Genomic DNA, 17,496 nt, shown 5'->3' with positions numbered 1-17,496 from the left:
CCTGAGCCTATCAACACTTCGTGATCACACAGGCTGGTGTGCTTCTTCCATGTGGGCTTTGTTGCTTCTCAGTTAGATGGCTGCTTGTTTATCTTCAATCCTTTAAGTCCCCAGATGCTACATCTTTTGATAGCTGGGCACCATCACCTTTCTTCACCACATTTGCTTATGCACCCATTTTGTCTTCAGCAATTGTGTCAGGAAAGTGAGCATCGCAGAATTCTGGGTTACTAAAATAAAGTGTTCTTGCGTTGACGGAGGACTTGAGTAGAGGCCCAATGTCTGTCTGCTACCTTGATACTTAATATATAAGTATATGTACATAGATCTGTTTCCCTATCATTATGTATAAATATATTTGCATATGTACATGTCTGTGTTTAGAAATCTACAAATGTCCTGTGCCTCCCAGTTCTTTCCTCTATTTCCTTTTACTTTCCTCTTGCCCCACTATCATGTTCAACCTTTATTCAGGTTTCAGGAATTCCTCTCAGCTACATTGCCCTTGATCAAGTCCTACCAGGCAGCCTACACCCTCCTTGCCATCAATTTTAGATCACTTGTTGTTCCCTTGTCCCTGGGTTTGTTGGCACCCCGTTCCTTCCCCTTACCGCCCCCTTGCCTATGTCCCCCTAAACCCTTGGTCTTATTGTTTTCTCCTCAGGATTGTTTATCCCACCTATCTTATCTAGATTGATATGCAGAGACAATAATAAGCACAAAAACTAGACAAAGCAAAACAGCAAAAGGAAACAAAACAACAACAAAAGAAAAACCCATGAATAGTTCCAGGTCTGTTTGTTGACCTTTCAGAGTGTTTTCCAGTAGAGTCTAGTGGGGTTCCTGCAGAACTTCATTGCTTTGCTCCCCTTGCTGATCTATTGCATGCCCTTAGTGTTTCGCCCCCATATGGTGGGGTCAGATCGGGCATGATTCCCACACTGTGCCTCCAGTGTCGTCCCCTGTAGTGCTATGGGTCAGTGAGGGATGTGTTTCATGGTGGGGCCGGCCCTATGGTGCTCTCTGTGCATTGGGTGCTCTGAGCAGGAATATCATCCTCAGGACTTGGTGGGACAGGATGTGTTCCTCTCTCTCCCTCCCTCTTCATTTGCTCCTGTGTGCTCTAATCAGGCATGCCCCTCTCCCTGAGCTGTAGCTTCAGTCCTGTCTTCTGAAGTGTAGTCTTCTGGAAGGATGGCTGGTGGGGGGTGGGGCGGGGGAGGGTCCATGTAATTGGGATTGGAGTCAACCCTCAAACCTCCCTATTCGTTGGCTGCTTCATGCTGGAGAACCAGGTGGAACTCTGGTCCCTGTCGCCCTCTCCTGTGGAAAGATAAACAATATCCTCCCCTTGGGTGGGTTAGTGCCCTATTCCACCCCACTGCCCTTTCTTTCTTTCTCCTCCCCCGCCCCCCAATCCTTTTTAGTTGATTGCCACATGTATCTCTGGATTGGGTCTGGCACGTGCCAGAGTACCTGGACCTCACTCCAGGAATGTTTGTATACAGTAGCTTTTTCTCTATGTCCCTTTTGCATTTTTAAGCTTACCCCAGCGGACTCATGTTGTCTTTGGCTTTCTTCACTTAGCATAATTTCCTCCAGTTATTCCCATGTGGTGATGTCCTTCATGTGTTCATCACTGCTTTTGGGGGATGTACCAGTTTTTAATCCATTAGTTCATTGATGGATATTTGAGTTGTTTCCAGCTCCTTGCAATTGTGAACTGCACTGTGATGAACATTGAAGTACAGATGTCTGGCCGTGGTTTGTTTCTTGTTTCTTCTGGGTATAAGCCCAGTAGGGAGATTGCTGCGTCATATAGTAGCTCAATATCCATCTGTTTTAGATATTGTCAAATTGATTTCCATAATGACTGTATGTACCTACAGGTCCACTAGCAGTGGATGAGACTTCTTATCTCACCACAACCCCGCCAAGACTTGTTACTTTCTGATTTTTTGAATTGGGCTATCTTTGAGGGTGTTAGGTGGTATCTCATAGCTGTTTTAATTTGAATTTCTCTTATGGCTCATGATTGGGAACATTTTATCATATGTTTATTGGCCATTAGGATTTCTGTCCTTGTGAAACCTCTGTTCAGGTCCTTTGCCCACCTCCTTAGTGGGCAATTTTTTTTTCTTTTTGGAAGTTAGCAGAGTATTGTAGATTTTAGTAATAAGGTCTTTGTCTGATGTGTCATTGCTAAAAATATTTTCCCAGTCCGGGGGAGCTTTTATTACTCTCTGGGTGAATTCTTTCGATGTACGCAAGTGTTTTATCTTCAGTATATCCCACTTGTCAATTTGTGCCTTATCTGTCTGTAACTCTATCGTGGTTCTCACACTTAGCTCTCCTCTTAGCTTTTCTGCTAGTTTCACCAGCTTTTTGGAGCCAGGGTTATGATATTTTACACAAATAAGTCACACAAAAGCACAATGACTCAAGAGAGGCACTGAAGCATCACTCCTTTGTGCCTTAGGTGAGGCATTAGCACATGATTCACTTGGCCTGTACAAGTTTTTTCGAGGTGGATTTTTGGTTCAACTATTTGGCAAAATTAGGAACACTGAGCAGACTTTTTTTTTTTAACTTTGCTGCTCTTGTAGTGGAAAATCCAAGCGTGGAGCCATGTGACAACCAAAGTAGCACTGAATACACACACCAGTGCTGCATGGAGCTAGCTTCCAGAATATCCTCCTAAAGCCAGGACCCTTCCATTGGTACATTGGCAAATGAATTGAAACCAAATGAAATGTTCCACCTTGTATTGCCTCTGGTACAAGGCTAGGATCTCATCAATATCATTTGAAGGAAAGAACTAATCGATGATCTATCTCATAGACCCATTTGTCGATGTTTTCATTTTCATGATCTTCAAATTATTCGATTCTCTCCAGTCCTCTGCATTCTTCTAAAAGATTGGCTATGGTTTCCGCCTCATCTTCAACCATTTTTAATACATTTTCTACAACCATCAAGTATGACCTGCACCACTGTACAGTCAACAAGGTGCAAAAAGGTGGAATGACATTTGTTTGGATAACGTAGGCTACTCGGTCTTTCCTTCCACTAATTGTTAAATTACTTATGACTCAACCAGCTTCTTCCTGGGTACCAAAGTCCCTCTTATCCAAACGGTTACCCTCAATTGTTGATGCCAAATCTATTGCTGATGTCCTGTGGTTATGAGGAACCGCACTGGTCCTTTAGTAATTTTCTCTTTGGATGTGTCAAAGGTGCTGGAATATGTGAAAGAGCATCTCAATCGGATACTTACTTGTGTCTGCTGTTAGGACGGTAACAATGTTGCCTGCAGCTTGAAGTGTCCCAGTCTTAACTTTCACTTCCTGTGCCTGAGCAGAGCAACCAAAAGAGGAACTCTTCCAGAATCTATTACCATCTGCATCAGTCCATTGCCAGCATCAGTAGGGTGAGAGAGGGCCCAGACTTTATCCACAGATTTATTTACATCTGCATGATAAATTCAAGCACAAAGAGCTGGGAGAATCTCTTACATAGTTCTCATTGTGGACGGTGGGTCCTTGTGGCTACATAAGTTGACTATAACCCAAGCACCGTTTCTTAAGCATGTTGTAGGAGTAGAAGGACTTGTGAAGGAAAGTCAAGGTTTCTCAACTCCAAGGTTTAGGACATAATCTCTTACACAAGAGCCATCACCCAGCACATCTCCCGAAGCAGTCCGTGCTTGCTCGCAAGCATTTTGATGAGAGGAATGGAAAAGCCTTAGGAAAAGGGATGCAGCATGGAACGACTGCTGGCGTTTGCCAAAGGTTCCAGACATGTTTGCCAAAATCCATGCAGCTTCAAATTGTAAAGAAGGATTGTCATCTCTTTCGAGACAATGGACGAAAAGGGACAATATTCCAATTCTATTAGGTCATCAATTGGTGGCATTCGATCATTGTGTAAAAGCTTCCTATCGGCTTGACCTGCACTTCGTTGAATCCCTTGGTTATCACTGGAAGCACTTTGAATGACAAGCTTCCAAGAAGGGGTTTTGCACTCTAGAATCACCATCTGTATCAATATAGTCACAGCCAATTTCTTGGGGTACATTTCTTCTCTTTAAGAGTTGATCATCTCTTTTATGCTTCTTCCTTAATTCAACCACAGGTGCATTTCATTGTCTTCTCATAGTCCCAAAGTCTCGACTTTTGTTCTTGAAATTTTTGAGCCATTGGTTTGTTCTGGGTTTTTTTTTTTTTTTTTTTTTGTCAACCATGGCCAGGCCAGTGATTCCTTCCTCGCCCCTACTGCCCTTTCCCCTTTCCCCCACCCTCCGCTGCTCTACCCTAACCACTGCACTGTACCAACAGGCCCAGGAACCGGGCCGGCGGGGTGGGGGGGGGGGTGCATGGGACACACCACTTCTTCCTCCTCTCTTCTGCCTCTACCATGAGCTTCTCCTCCTTTTCCCACCCATTTCCCTGCCCCATCCACCTCCTCGGCCCCCAACAGTTACCTTTATGTATTTGAAATTGAGATAAACAAGTTTTCTCATTCCCCAAATGTATTAGGGGCCCTCCCATCTTTGTAACTCAATGTCAACTGTGAGAATTTCTGGGGAATTATTTTCACCTCCACAGAATGTATTAATAACTGTTGTGTGGATGGATGCTAGTGTGTTGTTTGCAACAAAGTAAAACTCATTACTGTGGCGTTTTTTATGCTGGCTTTTTTAACAAGGATATTTCTGATCCTGTGTCTTTTAAAATGTAAAACCTCTCAATTCACTTTCAAATTGTATAGTCAGATTCATATATGGTCTGTTGTCCTTGGATGGCAAAAGCATTCACTTCTTGAGTTTTGTTTTGTTTTTGTCTTAAGTATCTGCTGCTGATTATGTGACCTTGTGCCTGACTGCTTGTGGTGCATATTTCAAGGTTGGGCATATTTTTTATCCAAATTCTTGTCGGAAACGTTAAGGCGTGGATCCAAATAAATTCTTTATCCACTATTTCTTCGTCTGTAAATGCTTCTATTGAATGGGGGATTCTGCCACCTAGTGGTAACCTTAGTCCATCCTTCCCGTTGCCTCCAGGATTGTCTCTGCCTGTTTGGTATCATTAGAACAAGACAGGTTTCCAAGTTCCTAAATTAGCAAACTTATCGACAGCATCCCCATCAGACATAAAATTTGTGTGTGCCCCAAAATAATTTCATTTGTTATGCCCTGTTCTTTATTTGAGGATACTTGTTCTGTCCTGGCACCTGTCACAGCAGCAGCAGATAACTTCATAGTTGCTCGGAAACGCCCTGTAAGATTGCTTTTTTTTTTTTTTACTAATTATTAGGTTTCATTCCCATGTGTGAGTGGTAGACACTATTTTCATCATATATCAGTGCAGTATTCCAAATGTCCTTAAGACTTTAGCCCCTTCAGATTTATCATGGAGAAAAAGCAATAGTATTTACAATAACTACACAAAAGACAAACTGTTTAGGAATAAATCCTACCAGATAAACAAAAGACAAGGAAAACTACAAAACACTCCTACAAGAAACAAAAACAGACTTATACAAATGGAACAAGCTACTATGCTCCTGAATAAGGAGACTAAACATGGGGTTGGGGGGGGGGGGGTCAGTGGAATGTAAATATTCCCCCAAAATACTTTATAAATTCAATACAATTCCAATCCAAAAAGAATGAGGTTAGATCTATGAACAGAGAATGTAAATTTCAGGATAGCAAAAACAAAACTTGGATAAGTGCCTGGCAAGAGACCTGGAGATCACATCAGAAAAGCAGCCATTGAAAATCCCGATGGAGCAAGTTTTTTGCCCCAGATTAAGTCCCACTCACTATGTGAAGACCTTGCCAGGACCCGGCCTCTGGTTTTGCCAATGGCTGGATTGCTTGCCTATTACCTGAAGGGGGAGCAACATCCCTGCAAGAGGCCAGGGTGAATCAATGAGTGAAAAAAATAGAGTTCCTGGTGGGTATGGGCAGGGGTTGGGGGGGGGGGGGCAAGGAATAAAGGGAAGCCTAAACATCAAGGAGTACAAGAATGAAAATGTTCTGAAACTGATGGTGGTCGCAAATTTACAATACTGCTTGATGTAACTGAACACTGGAATGTTATAGTATATGTCAAGAGATCCCAATAACGTAATTAATAATTTTTTTTTAAGAACAAGATGGGAGACCCCATCACTGAGCTGCCCTGGATGCTTCTGCATCCTCCTCCCTGAGCCTCCTCGAACCGCCTTGCTACCGGACGCTCAGCCCTCTGCACCCGCCTTCTCCTTCAGGCCATGTTCGCGAGGAAAAGGAATCGAATCATATGCCCGCTATCCAGAACCTCCAGCCTTTCGACCCCTTTGCTGATGCCAGTAAGGGTGATGACCTACTTCCCGCGGGGACCGAGGATTATATCCATATAAGAATTCAACAGCGCAACGGCAGGAAGACCCTGACCACTGTCCAAGGGATCGCTGATGACTACGACAAAAAGAAGCTAGTGAAGGCCTTTAAGAAGTTTGCCTGCAATGGGACTGTGATTGAGCATCCAGAATACAGAGAAGTGATTCAGCTCCAGGGTGACCAGCGCAAGCACATATGCCAGTTCCTTGTAGAGATCGGACTGGCTAAGGACGACCAGCTGAAGATGCATGGGTTTTAAGTGCTTGTAGTCCACTGATGCTTAAGTGGGGGGTTCCTTGCAATGAGTAGAAAATTCCCGTAGAAAATTCCCCTTTTGTCCCTTGAGTTTGTACCTCAGAGGGTAAGTCAAGAAGTTTTAATCCTTGAGCTCCAGTTCTGTCCGCACAATCAGTGGGTGACAGCAGACATGTCCTCTTACTAATACCCTTGGTCTCTTTAGGGTACCCTCAAAAAAATATAAAAAGCACACTTGTTGCACAATGGAAAAAAGCAATCTTGAGATTAGGGCTAACATCAAATTTTTAACAAAACTCAAGTGGTCCTCTTCCCAAATCACTGAAGCTTTGCATCAAGTTTACGGGAATGCCACTCCACATAAAACAACAATTTTTAGATGGATCAAGCATTTCTTTTCTTTTTTCTTTTTGCAGTTCATTCAAGGATCGTTTGCTGGCCCTTAGGGGCGTTTTCCAGTCCAGTCTGTTGGGGCACCACGCCCTGGCCCCAAAGTCCACTTTCAGCATTCCCTGGGGACCTTGCCACTCCATTCCCTTGCTGTTCCACTGCACTCCCCCAGTGCTTTGCCTCAGTGTGGTGGGATCAGGTCAGGTGCAATTCCCACACTGTGTCTCCGGTGCTGTCCCCTGTATCGCCCTTAGTCACTGAGGGGCATCATGTCTCATAGTAGGACCAGCCATGTTGTTCTCTGTGGACTGGCTGCTCTACTCAGGAACAACATCCTCACGGCCTGGTGGGCCAGGCTGTGTTCCACTGTCTCCTCCAGCCCCTTCATCTGCTCCCGTGTGCTCTGATCAGATATGTCCATCTCCCAAGCTGCATAATCAATGTCATCCTTTGCAACAAATTCTTTTCGGGGGAGGGGCAGATCAAGCATTTCAAAGAAGGCCGGGAAGACTTCAAAGATGAGCCAAGAGAAGGAAGACCGTTGACCTCAACCAATGAGGAAACGGTGGCTGAAGTCCAAAAGCTGTTGGAGGATCATAGAACCACCATCGATGCCATCGCTACTGAGGTCGGGATCTCACACGGCTCAGCCTTTTCCATTTTAAACGTCCAACTGGGCCGCAGCAAGCTGTCAGCCGGATGGGTGCCAAAAACATTCCGCAAGGGGCAGCTAGGTCAGAGGGCTGATCTTTCCATCAGTCTTTCAAACAAGATGGAAGTCAATGAAGACAAGTTTATCAGACAGATTGTAACCGGGAATGATGTTTGGATTTACCAAATTGATCCTGAGAGCAAAGTCACAACAAAACAGTGGCTTCTGAGGGAGTCCTCTGGGTCAGTTACACTGAAGACAGGCTGGCTCAGAAGGTAAAGGTGACTGCTTTTCGGGATTCCAGAGTAGCCTTGATAGACTCTCTTGACACACAGTGACGGTGGGGAGCTTGTAAGGAAGATCTGCTGGAATAATGAAAACTGCGTTGGTGAAGAAAGGGCCGGGGAAGCCGTGCCAAGGAGAGGTTTGCATCATGGGTGCACCTGCTCGTTTTTGTAGGGAGGGTCGCAGGGTTTGTCCTAGTAGAAGTGTGCTCCTTACCCGTCTGCCCACCAGCCCTGTGCTTCCTCGGATTTCTTTTTGCTTGTTTCCCAATCTGAAGGAACGTGAAACAACCCAGTTTGAGTCCCATGACGTCGCAACTGCGGGCAGAAGTCCTGGGGCGAGGCTTGGAAAAATAGAAACACTACAAACGTGTATAAGCCTGGATATGGATGGTTAAAAAAATAAGCTTCCCGTTTTGATATTTTTCTTTATTAATAAAAGTATCCTGATTTTAAAAAAAGAGATGGAAAGAGAGATACGGGAAGGCCAACCATGTGAAGACAGATCTATAACCAAGGAGGGCTAGAGAGCCTGGGAGAAAAAAGAAAGGATCTTCCTCAGGAGTCATGAGGAGCATGGATGGCCTGGCCAGCACTTCACTTTGGACGTTTAGCTGCCAGAACTGTGAAGCAATTCTTTCCTGCTCCTGTAAGCCAAAAATATAAACTTGAATGTAGAATTCCTTTACCCAAATAGAAATCTCAGTTAAGACACCTGACATTTTCCTGTTTCAATTAAAATCCCAAATCCAAAAATCATAAACAAGCTGGCTCAGAAAAATTAACTATCAAGAGAATTAAAATTTTGCTTTATTAAAAAATATATAAAGCTGGTGACAGATACTAGTTGTGGTGAAGTACAATTTCTTAATTTGCCTCTTCTATCCAGGTCTCAGTAACTCCCACCAAATGACGGGTGGGAGCATGCAAGTGCGTGAAACAGAGGGAGTTGGGGGGCACATAAATGAGGCACCTCATTAGGGAGTATCCTGGGACCATCAAGGATGAACCACCAGTGGAGCATATGCCAGATCCCTACCTAAAAGGGCGCAGACTGAGTTCAGAAGCATCAGAGGCCATGGAAGGAAGATAATGGGACAGAACAAAGGACAAGCATGACAGGTGGGCTTCCAGGCCCAAAGAAGCAGAAGCCCAGGAACATGACTGAGAAGCTGAAGAGCAGAGCTGTGGCTGCTGGCTGGGGTGCTGTTGTGGTCCTTGTTTCCTAATCATGGCTTGTAATAACTTCGTAACTTCCCTACTAAACCCCACACTTGCAGTCATTGCAACTGATTATCAAACCTAGCCAAAGGAATGGCTGATGTCGAGAGAGCAGGATGGAGGGTGGGGACATGTCTGACCTCTGCATTGTCACACTGGACCTCAGGCTGGGGAAGAGGTGAAGCCTGAAGTCAGATGTGGCCTCCATGACATGTCTTCATTAGCACACACCTGGGATTCATGAAGCTGGTCAATTGTCTTGTGCAGTATCCCGTTACGTTCTATATTACAACAAGCAAATAATTCAACACCATGGAGCAAAGTTTAAAAAACTGGAGAAAAGTATTTTTATTTTATATTACATACTACAAAGTACTAATATCACCCCAAATAAATAGAACTTCTTGAAATTGCCAAAAAGATCAACAATCCAGTAGAAAACTGAATCAAAGACATGGGCAGAGTTCTCATCAAAAGAACACAAAAAGAGGAGTCGTCCAGTTTTCACTTGAACCTTCAACTGCACAGGTCTCATGCCTGGTGAGCACGTCAGATTTTTAAAACTTAAAGTTTCTTCTTAGAGTTAGCTTGAAAATATTTTTTCTTTTTTTCTTTTTTTTTTTTTTTTACTTCAAGGGCTGCCCATCTACTCAGGTGACTTTTATTATCTTATCCTAATCTGTCACGTTATTTTCCTGGAGGTCGGTTTTGAGGATCCAGGTAACCTTTCTTGTCATGGCATCGTACAGTGTTTCCTCCAATACCTAAACCACAGCTAATGTATTCATGTGGCTGCTTTTCCTTCTTCACCAATATTGATAACCTTGTACTGGCCCGTGTGCGTGTCCTGGGAAAACACAGAACCTAGAAAGGATTTCAAAGTCAGGGTTTTCAGCATTACTCAATTTGCCTCTTCAAACTTTCACACCTAAGGACGCTGGAAACATAAAGGCCAGGGGCATTTTAAAGAAGGGCAGGGAGTGATCTTAGGTGGATTAGGGGAAATCTGTAAAGGAAGAAAGTGGTAGTCTGGGGCAGCCATGTCTGATTAGGGATGCAGGTTCAGGCAGCCCCAGGCTCGAGCTGTCTAAGTTTCTTTTGGAGTTCCCGGAACTGGCTCTGCCGCCAATCGATGCGGATCTGGAGGCTGGCTATGTCTCCAGCCAGCTGCAGGCCTGGAAGGCAGACGAAAGAATGTCACCATGGTGTCCCCACTTCAGATCATCACATGAGCATCTCAGTATCTCCACTTGGATGCTGGAGAAACACTACACACTGACCACATCCAAGATCCAACTCCCAACTTTCCCCATTTCTGCCCACAGCCTTCCCACCATAGGTAAGGACCGCACCATCTTGCCAGCATTTCAAATGAAAAGCCATGGACTCATCCTTCACCAGTCGAAGCATCTGACACCCACACCAACCTGCCAGCAACTCCTGGGCTTCTACGTTCAGCAGTATGCAGGACCCCACCGAATAACCCGTCCCACTCCATCCCACACACTCTGTTCTATTTTTCACAAACAATTTCTAACACCTGGTAGTATATTATGGACCCAAGTGGTGTAGTAGATTAAGACTTAGACTGCTATCAAAACGTCATTGGTTCAAATCCATCTTGTCACTGTGTGGGGCAATGATAAGGCACGCTGCTTCTGTAAAACATTTACCACCTTAGAAACCTGATGGGGCAGTTCTACTTCGTCCTACAGGATCCCAAGTGACGCTCAGGCCTTGGATACTGGGTACGTTCTTATGAGCCACTCTAGTTTCCCTAGTATAAATATTCCATAAAGGATATTTTTCTCTTTTGTTCTCTGCTATATCCTTAGCACCAGACCTAGGGTAGTCTGGTGAGACGTAACTGCCAATTCCAAGTTACATCCAACCAAACTACCCTAGTCCTGGCAAGTGCTCCCTGAGACAGAGCACTAGAGTCTGCCCCAGGGCCACAGAGCTGCCTGGCAAGGTCCACTCACCTTCTTTGAAGCTGGCTTGGGCCTGACGCAGACTGTGAGGAACTAGGATCCCAAACCAGTTCAGAGGGTCTCCAGGTGCTTCAGAGGGCTCTGGCTCTGGAGTCTTGGGAAGGCCCTTGCGCCTTCGGAGAGCTGGGGAAAGAAAGTCAGGTGATGGTGGTTTTAACCCCTGGTCCTTGTTTTTTTGGTGATGAGTGTTGAACTTCCTGATTTTTGTAATCCAGAAAATAGCAATAGCTGCGAAATCCCAACAATCTTTTTTACTCCAACAAACAGCTAAACTACAAAGATCTACCTTTCCCCATATTACTTAAGACTCTCTGTCCATTCTTTCGCATGATCCCCACCCCCACCCCCTGGACTCCCAGATGGCCCCCTTGTTTGTTTGTGACCAGGCCATATACTCTTTTGATTTTGTTAAAAGATCAGACATAGACCTACAACTTGGTTTGTGTCTGATGATAAATTAAGATTATAAGTCAATTTCCTTGAAACTTAGCTAGATAGGGCTGCCCTCCTGTTCAGCTGACGCTCTGGAAACCATGCCAACTTCTTCATAAAAAAGACCGCATTGTGGCATTTTGAGCTTCTAATTTGGGGTACACTCTCTTACAAGACTGGGTGGGGGCAAGCATCGCCTAACTGTCGGGCGCACTTTTATTTGACCTTTGACCTCGAGAAGGGGCACGGACTGGAAGGCGTGGACATCCACCTGGTTCATGGGGTCCCAACTCCTCTGGGATCTGGGGGATGGCTCTGGCCACCCATAACTTCTGAAGTCCGTCCTGCGTGTCACTGAAGAACAAGAAAGGATGGATTGGGGGCTGGTTCCCTTCCTGGCTTCCCAGCGTGCCCCAGCCTCCCGTTCCATGGCTCCTCACCCGGTGTGGACGCAACAGTGGGGCACCATACTGGAGGCATATTGCAGAGGTCCTACCGACTTAGCACCCATGGTGTAACGAGCCTTGGAGAGAGAGAACCAGCCCTGAGGGAAGAGTGGGCGGCGGTGAGCCTCAGTTTACCTTCATGAGGCCACGTTCCCGCCCCCTTCCCCCACGCTTCCACCTCCTCCACTCGGGCGTTCAAGGCTGCCCGCTTCCCCTCGAGCTCCTCGAGGTCCTGGAGGAGCTGAAGGAGCAGGGCGTCCGACTCGGCGCGGAGATCTGCCTCTGCCATGGCTTACACTCCACTAACAAGCTGGAGGCCCAACCGCGCCGGCGTCTAGAGCCAGCCCCTTTCCAGCTCGACCAATCACGGCCCTCCGCGCCGCAGAGCAGCCAACCGGCGCGCGAGGCCCTCGGAGGGCGTTCCCACCGCGCCCGCCTCCGACGCTCTCGAGGGGGAAGCGAGTGAAGGCCCCAAACGCCCGCTCGGCCGCGGGACCGGAAGCGCGCCGAGCCACTTCCGGCGGCGGTCGCGTTTCGAACGTCAACCAACGCTGTGAGGGTGAAAGGAAGCGAAACGCGTCCGGCCACCCCTTTGTTCAAAGGCGGTATTTTTCATTTAATTCCAGCGGGCGAGCCTCTGTCCATGAGTACGCTGTTATAATGAGTGGGCTGTTTTGAGCCTCCGACGTGCATTGTTTTGAACCGTCCGCCATTTTAAAATCCGGCGTCGTGCAAGGCTGCAGCATGCTTAGGGTCACAGACCTACGAGGTGGCGGGCGACATCTTTACGAATGGCGCGCCTGAGCCACGGGACAATCCCGCTTCTTGACTGCTCTGCTGAGCACGCGCGGCGGCCCTGACGGGAGCCTTTCTGACGCTTTCTCGCAGGCGTCAGCCTTCCCGCGTGAGGGCGGAAGCCGGGCGGAAGCAGGGCTACGTTCCCCCGCGCGCGCCGGTGCGAAAGGGCCGCACGTTCCGAAACCCACGTGGAGGGGGCGCTCAGGATGGTAGGAGGACTGGGCTTTCTTTGGGGGGCCCGGGGCTCCCGCGGGGCTAGGGATGGTGGCCGCAGGGCGGGGGAGGGCTGACTCGGCGCCCCTTTTCCCAGCTGCGCCGGGAGGCTCGCCTGCGCCGCGAGTACCTGTACCGCAAGGCCCGCGAGGAAGCGCAGCGAACGGCCCAGGAGAAGAAGGAGCGGCTCCGGCGCGCGCTCGAAGGTACGCCCCCCCAACCTCCCCGCCGGCGAGCGAGGCAGGGTCCTCGGCTGGCAAAATCCGAGTTCGGAGCATCGCATGGGACTCAGCTGGGGTCTTCTCGGCTGCTTGCGTTGCGAGTGACCTGTATGATGGTGGTGGTGTCATTTCGGGCTTGCGGCGTCCCCAGGTGGTGCACTGGGTTAAGCGTTGGGCTGCTTACTGTAAGGTCAGCGATCTCAACCCCACCAGCAGCCCCGAGGAAACGACGCTTTCTAATGATTTCCAGCCCAGGAAACCCTAGTTCCGCGCTGCCCTACTGGGTCGCTTGCTCGGAGTCAGTAGGCTTGATGGGAGTGGTCGTAGTGCTTAGGTGGCAGAAAGTGGCTTGTTGAACAAAAAGGTTTGAGTCTGTCCAGAGTAGTCTTGGAAGAAAGGCCTAACTTTCAGCTTCTAGAAAGCACCTAGGGTCACCCTGAGTCTAGTTTATTAGGAAATACCTGGGGTTTTGTTTTCTTATTTAAATTTGCTGTATAGTTTATTAACTTTATCTAGTTCTTCCCAAAATAATTTTTTTAACATAGTCCCATAGGTAGTTTCTCCTAGTTTTTCTCCTTGCTGTCTTTGGTGCAGGGTTTCTGAGGTATTTTCTTTCTCTTTTAGTATGTTATGATTCTTTTGTGGTTTCGAATTGTTAATCACTGTAAAATCTTATTTTAATTATGGTATGAAGTAGGAGTGAAGACTCTGTCATATAATCCTGAAGGAAAAATCCCATGATTATCCCTATTTTGTTGGTTGTGTTAGTTGAACAGGAGCTTTGGTGGCATAGTGCTTACACCTTAGCCTGCTAAAGGCAAGGTCAGCAGTTTGAAACCACCAGCACCCTTGGGAAAAAGAAAGGCTGTCTACTTGGAAACCCACCAGTAGTTCTGCGGTGTCCTGTAGGGTCACTGAGTCAAAATTAACTCAATGACAGTGATTTGGTTTGCTTTGGTTTTTTAGCCTACCTTTACTTAGAAGCAGCAGCCCATATGTATTTTTAAAATAATATAAAGTCTTGATGCATACTATGATATGAATGGGATTGAAGACATGCTGAGTGAAAGAAGTCAATCACAAACAAAAGGAAAAGTATTATATGACTGCACTTACATAAAAAGAAAAGAACAGGCAAATATATAGAGATCAAAGTGTATTAATGGTAACCGTGAGTCAGGAAAAGAGTGGGAAATGTTATTGCTTAATGTTTATGGTAACGGGAAACTCACATTGATAAAGGGGCAGGGTTGTACATTTGATTAATGTAATTGCTATCAATAAGTTGTAAGAAATTAATTGGCCTAATATGCTTAGTGCTTCTGTTCTGCTTGGTAGTTTATTAGGCGATGCCTCTGGTTTAAAGAAAACAAGCAGCCATCTGCATGGGGCAACAGGGAATGCAAGGAGTCCTGAGTGGGAGTAGTTGGGATGTGTAATTGCTTCCGTGAGACTTCTTTACCACGAGATGTGAAGAACCAGGTGGCACCCAGCAACAATTCGTGAACATCTTAATGAAGGATTCTATAGAACAATCCTTAACCTTAAAAATATCCCCTTATGTGTTCTTAAACCCAAACCACAATTTAGCTTAACTCTTAAAGAATGTCTGTCTTGAACATTATGTTCTTGTAAGATCTGTCTGTGGTATCAGATTGTCAGTGGCAACTTGAAAGACGACATTCGGTCAGAACCTTAGAGGAGCAATGAGTGTTACCGGGAGGGAAGCAACTCAGAAATGAACAGTGGACGTGGGTAATTGAACAACTCAAAGAAACATAATCAGTGTCACTGAATTGTACATGCAGAAACTTCAATTGGTGTATGTTTTTGCTGTATATGTTCCCAAAAAGAAAAACTTTTTCTGACTATAAAAGCAGTATGTACTTGTAATAAAATATTCAAGAAAGATCTCAAGTCCTGAGAATCAAGAATCATAACAAGTGAAAATCCTTAGAACCAATGTTTGGCATAGAGACAGGTTTTGCTTCCCCAGCTGTGCTCAGAAAGGTGTTTCCACCAAATGTGTATGTATGTGAACCACGAGTGTTGTATAAACTGGGGACTCCGTGCCTGTGTCTCAGTCCCTCTGTCTTCTCTCTGCAGAGAACCGCCTGATTCCCACCGAGTTACGTCGTGAGGCTCTAGCGCTACAGGGGTCCCTGGAATTTGATGATGCTGGTGGTGAAGGTGACTGCTTGGCCCTGCGACCTTGTGAACCAACTCCTTTTCCCGCTCCTCCGTAGCCTTCACCAGGCACGCCCCGCACTTGCCTACCCCGGGGGAAAGGCTGTGCTGCGCCACTTCCTGGGCTCCTGACCCCATTTCCCAGGTGCCCGCTTGGTGCTGCACAGACCTCTCTCTCAGAAGGGTTCTCGTGACCGCTTCCACTGCCATTTTAATGGCAGGTACAATAGCAGCCCGTAACCTCTGCTTTGTCTGTTGATCATTCATCTACAGCCATGTTCATTCACTGTTCCTAGTCCATCTTTGGCCCCAAATATTTTATTTATTGCTTGATTCAGCAAATATTAGAAAGGAATCATTAACATTGTAAATATTTCCAGAGGGACAGGAGTCCGTCAGCTCTGGCCTTGGTCGAATGTAGACTTGTATTGTTCAATATGGTTGCCACCAGCTCCGGTGACTTGCTAAACTTAAAAATCCAGCTCCTCAGCTGCATTGGCCACATTTCAAATGCTCGGTTGACCCTAGCGTTAGTAGGTGCCCCGTTACCCAGTATGACATCGAAGATTCTCACATTGAAAGTTTTGTGAAACAGCCTGTTCTAGATAGATGTAAGCTGCCCTGGAGTTAGCATTCTTCCCTAGACAGAATCATGTTCTCACTCCTCATGTTCTTGACAGGGGTAACCAGCCATGCGGATGATGAATATCGATGGGCAGGGGTTGAAGACCCCAAGATCATGATCACCACCTCCCGAGATCCCAGTTCCCGCCTCAAGATGTTTGCAAAGGTACTGGTGGCTTAGGAGACATCGAGGCGGGGGTGGGCCCAGTCTAACTTGTCTTCTCAGAATGAGCCCTGAGAGACCTGTTTACATCTAGGAACTGAAACTGGTGTTCCCAGGTGCACAGCGCATGAACCGAGGCCGGCATGAGGTAGGCGCGCTAGTGCGAGCCTGCAAAGCCAATGGAGTAACCGACTTGCTGGTGGTTCACGAGCACCGTGGCATGCCAGGTAAGCCGGGGTTGGAGGGAGCAGGGCATGAGACAAGTGTTGTAAGGGTACACAAATCCTGACCTCCCTCCTTGCCCCATCAGTGGGGCTCATTATCAGCCACCTGCCATTCGGCCCCACTGCATACTTCACTCTTTGCAACGTCGTCATGCGGCATGACATCCCTGACCTGGGCACAATGTCAGAAGCCAAGCCCCACCTCATTATGCACGGTTTCTCCTCCCGCCTGGGCAAAAGGGTGAGTCTGAAGGAGGGGTGGCGGGGGGAGCCAGAGGCTTGGCTAGGCACTCACCATTTCCCTTTTCTCTACTCCAGGTCTCTGACATCCTGAAGTACCTATTCCCTGTCCCCAAAGATGACAGCCACAGGATCATCACTTTTGCAAACCAGGATGACTACATCTCATTCCGGTAGGTTCGTGAGCCAAGTCCCCAGGAATCATGTCCTGGATTTTGTGTCCCTTATTCTGTTCCTTGTTAACACACAGTTACTTCCATTCCTCACCCTAGACACCACACCTACAAGAAGGTAGACCACCACAATGTGGAGCTGACTGAAGTTGGACCTCGCTTTGAGCTAAAGTGTAAGTCTGGGGCTTTATCTCCCATGTCCATTGAAAGAGGCGGGGGTTACTGGCGGTGTGCGTATTGACGTCACTTCCTTTGCTCCCTCCAGTGTACATGATCCGCCTGGGCACGTTGGAACAGGAGGCTACGGCGGACGTTGAGTGGCGCTGGCACCCGTACACCAATACTGCACGCAAGAGGGTCTTCTTGAGTGCTGACTGAGCTCCGTGTGTTGGTCAGAGACGTGGGCTTGCAGCACAGAAAATGGCCTTGTTACAGACACGTGGACTTGTAGCTATGTTTTGGGGGTTTTTTGTATTTTTTTTTTCAATCATTGTACTGGGGGCTCGGACAGCTCTTATCACGAGCCATATGTGCATCCATTGTGAGCTGTGGGTTCTGAAGGAGGAATCAAAATAAATCCTGCCTGCCACTTTA

At 46.8% G+C, this 17,496-nt stretch overlaps 2 protein-coding genes and 2 pseudogenes across 2 annotated transcripts; 2 read left to right on the top strand and 2 right to left on the bottom strand.

Moving 5' to 3' along the window:
- Positions 1 to 2,697: 2,697 nt before the first annotated feature.
- On the bottom strand, positions 2,698 to 4,156 carry LOC142424056 (importin subunit alpha-3-like; annotated as a pseudogene).
- A 2,152-nt stretch (positions 4,157 to 6,308) lies between these two features.
- On the top strand, positions 6,309 to 6,647 carry LOC142424570 (eukaryotic translation initiation factor 1 pseudogene; annotated as a pseudogene).
- A 2,866-nt stretch (positions 6,648 to 9,513) lies between these two features.
- VMA22 (vacuolar ATPase assembly factor VMA22) lies at positions 9,514 to 12,483 on the bottom strand. Its single transcript, XM_075529990.1, has 5 exons — positions 12,238 to 12,483; positions 12,054 to 12,157; positions 11,885 to 11,967; positions 11,173 to 11,304; positions 9,514 to 10,365 (listed from the first exon to the last, which is right to left on the bottom strand). The coding sequence occupies exons 1-5, from the start codon at positions 12,346 to 12,348 to the stop codon at positions 10,253 to 10,255; spliced, it is 543 nt and encodes a 180-aa protein (XP_075386105.1). The 5' UTR covers positions 12,349 to 12,483; the 3' UTR covers positions 9,514 to 10,252.
- Positions 12,484 to 12,562: 79 nt separating this feature from the next.
- IMP4 (IMP U3 small nucleolar ribonucleoprotein 4) lies at positions 12,563 to 17,496 on the top strand. Its single transcript, XM_075529988.1, has 9 exons — positions 12,563 to 13,066; positions 13,168 to 13,276; positions 15,398 to 15,481; positions 16,159 to 16,268; positions 16,360 to 16,492; positions 16,576 to 16,730; positions 16,808 to 16,902; positions 17,002 to 17,075; positions 17,168 to 17,496. The coding sequence occupies exons 1-9, from the start codon at positions 13,064 to 13,066 to the stop codon at positions 17,278 to 17,280; spliced, it is 876 nt and encodes a 291-aa protein (XP_075386103.1). The 5' UTR covers positions 12,563 to 13,063; the 3' UTR covers positions 17,281 to 17,496.

This window comes from Tenrec ecaudatus, chromosome 13 (assembly GCF_050624435.1).
Source record: "Tenrec ecaudatus isolate mTenEca1 chromosome 13, mTenEca1.hap1, whole genome shotgun sequence".
Classification (NCBI taxonomy): Eukaryota; Metazoa; Chordata; class Mammalia; order Afrosoricida; family Tenrecidae; genus Tenrec; species Tenrec ecaudatus.
Note: the sequence above shows the minus strand (reverse complement) of the source record. Positions and strands in the feature narration are given on the sequence as shown.

Coding starts and splice junctions, on each gene's coding strand:
- VMA22 (XM_075529990.1), bottom strand. CDS start 12,348: ATGGCAGAGGCAGATCTCCGCGCCGAGTCGGACGCCCTGCTCCTTCAG. Junction 12,158..12,237: donor TGAACGCCCGAGTGGAGGAG/GTGGAAGCGTGG, acceptor CTCTTCCCTCAG/GGCTGGTTCTCTCTCTCCAA. Junction 10,366..11,172: donor CCAAGCCAGCTTCAAAGAAG/GTGAGTGGACCT, acceptor TCTGCCTTCCAG/GCCTGCAGCTGGCTGGAGAC.
- IMP4 (XM_075529988.1), top strand. Junction 13,277..15,397: donor GCTCCGGCGCGCGCTCGAAG/GTACGCCCCCCC, acceptor TTCTCTCTGCAG/AGAACCGCCTGATTCCCACC. Junction 17,076..17,167: donor ACCTCGCTTTGAGCTAAAGT/GTAAGTCTGGGG, acceptor TGCTCCCTCCAG/TGTACATGATCCGCCTGGGC.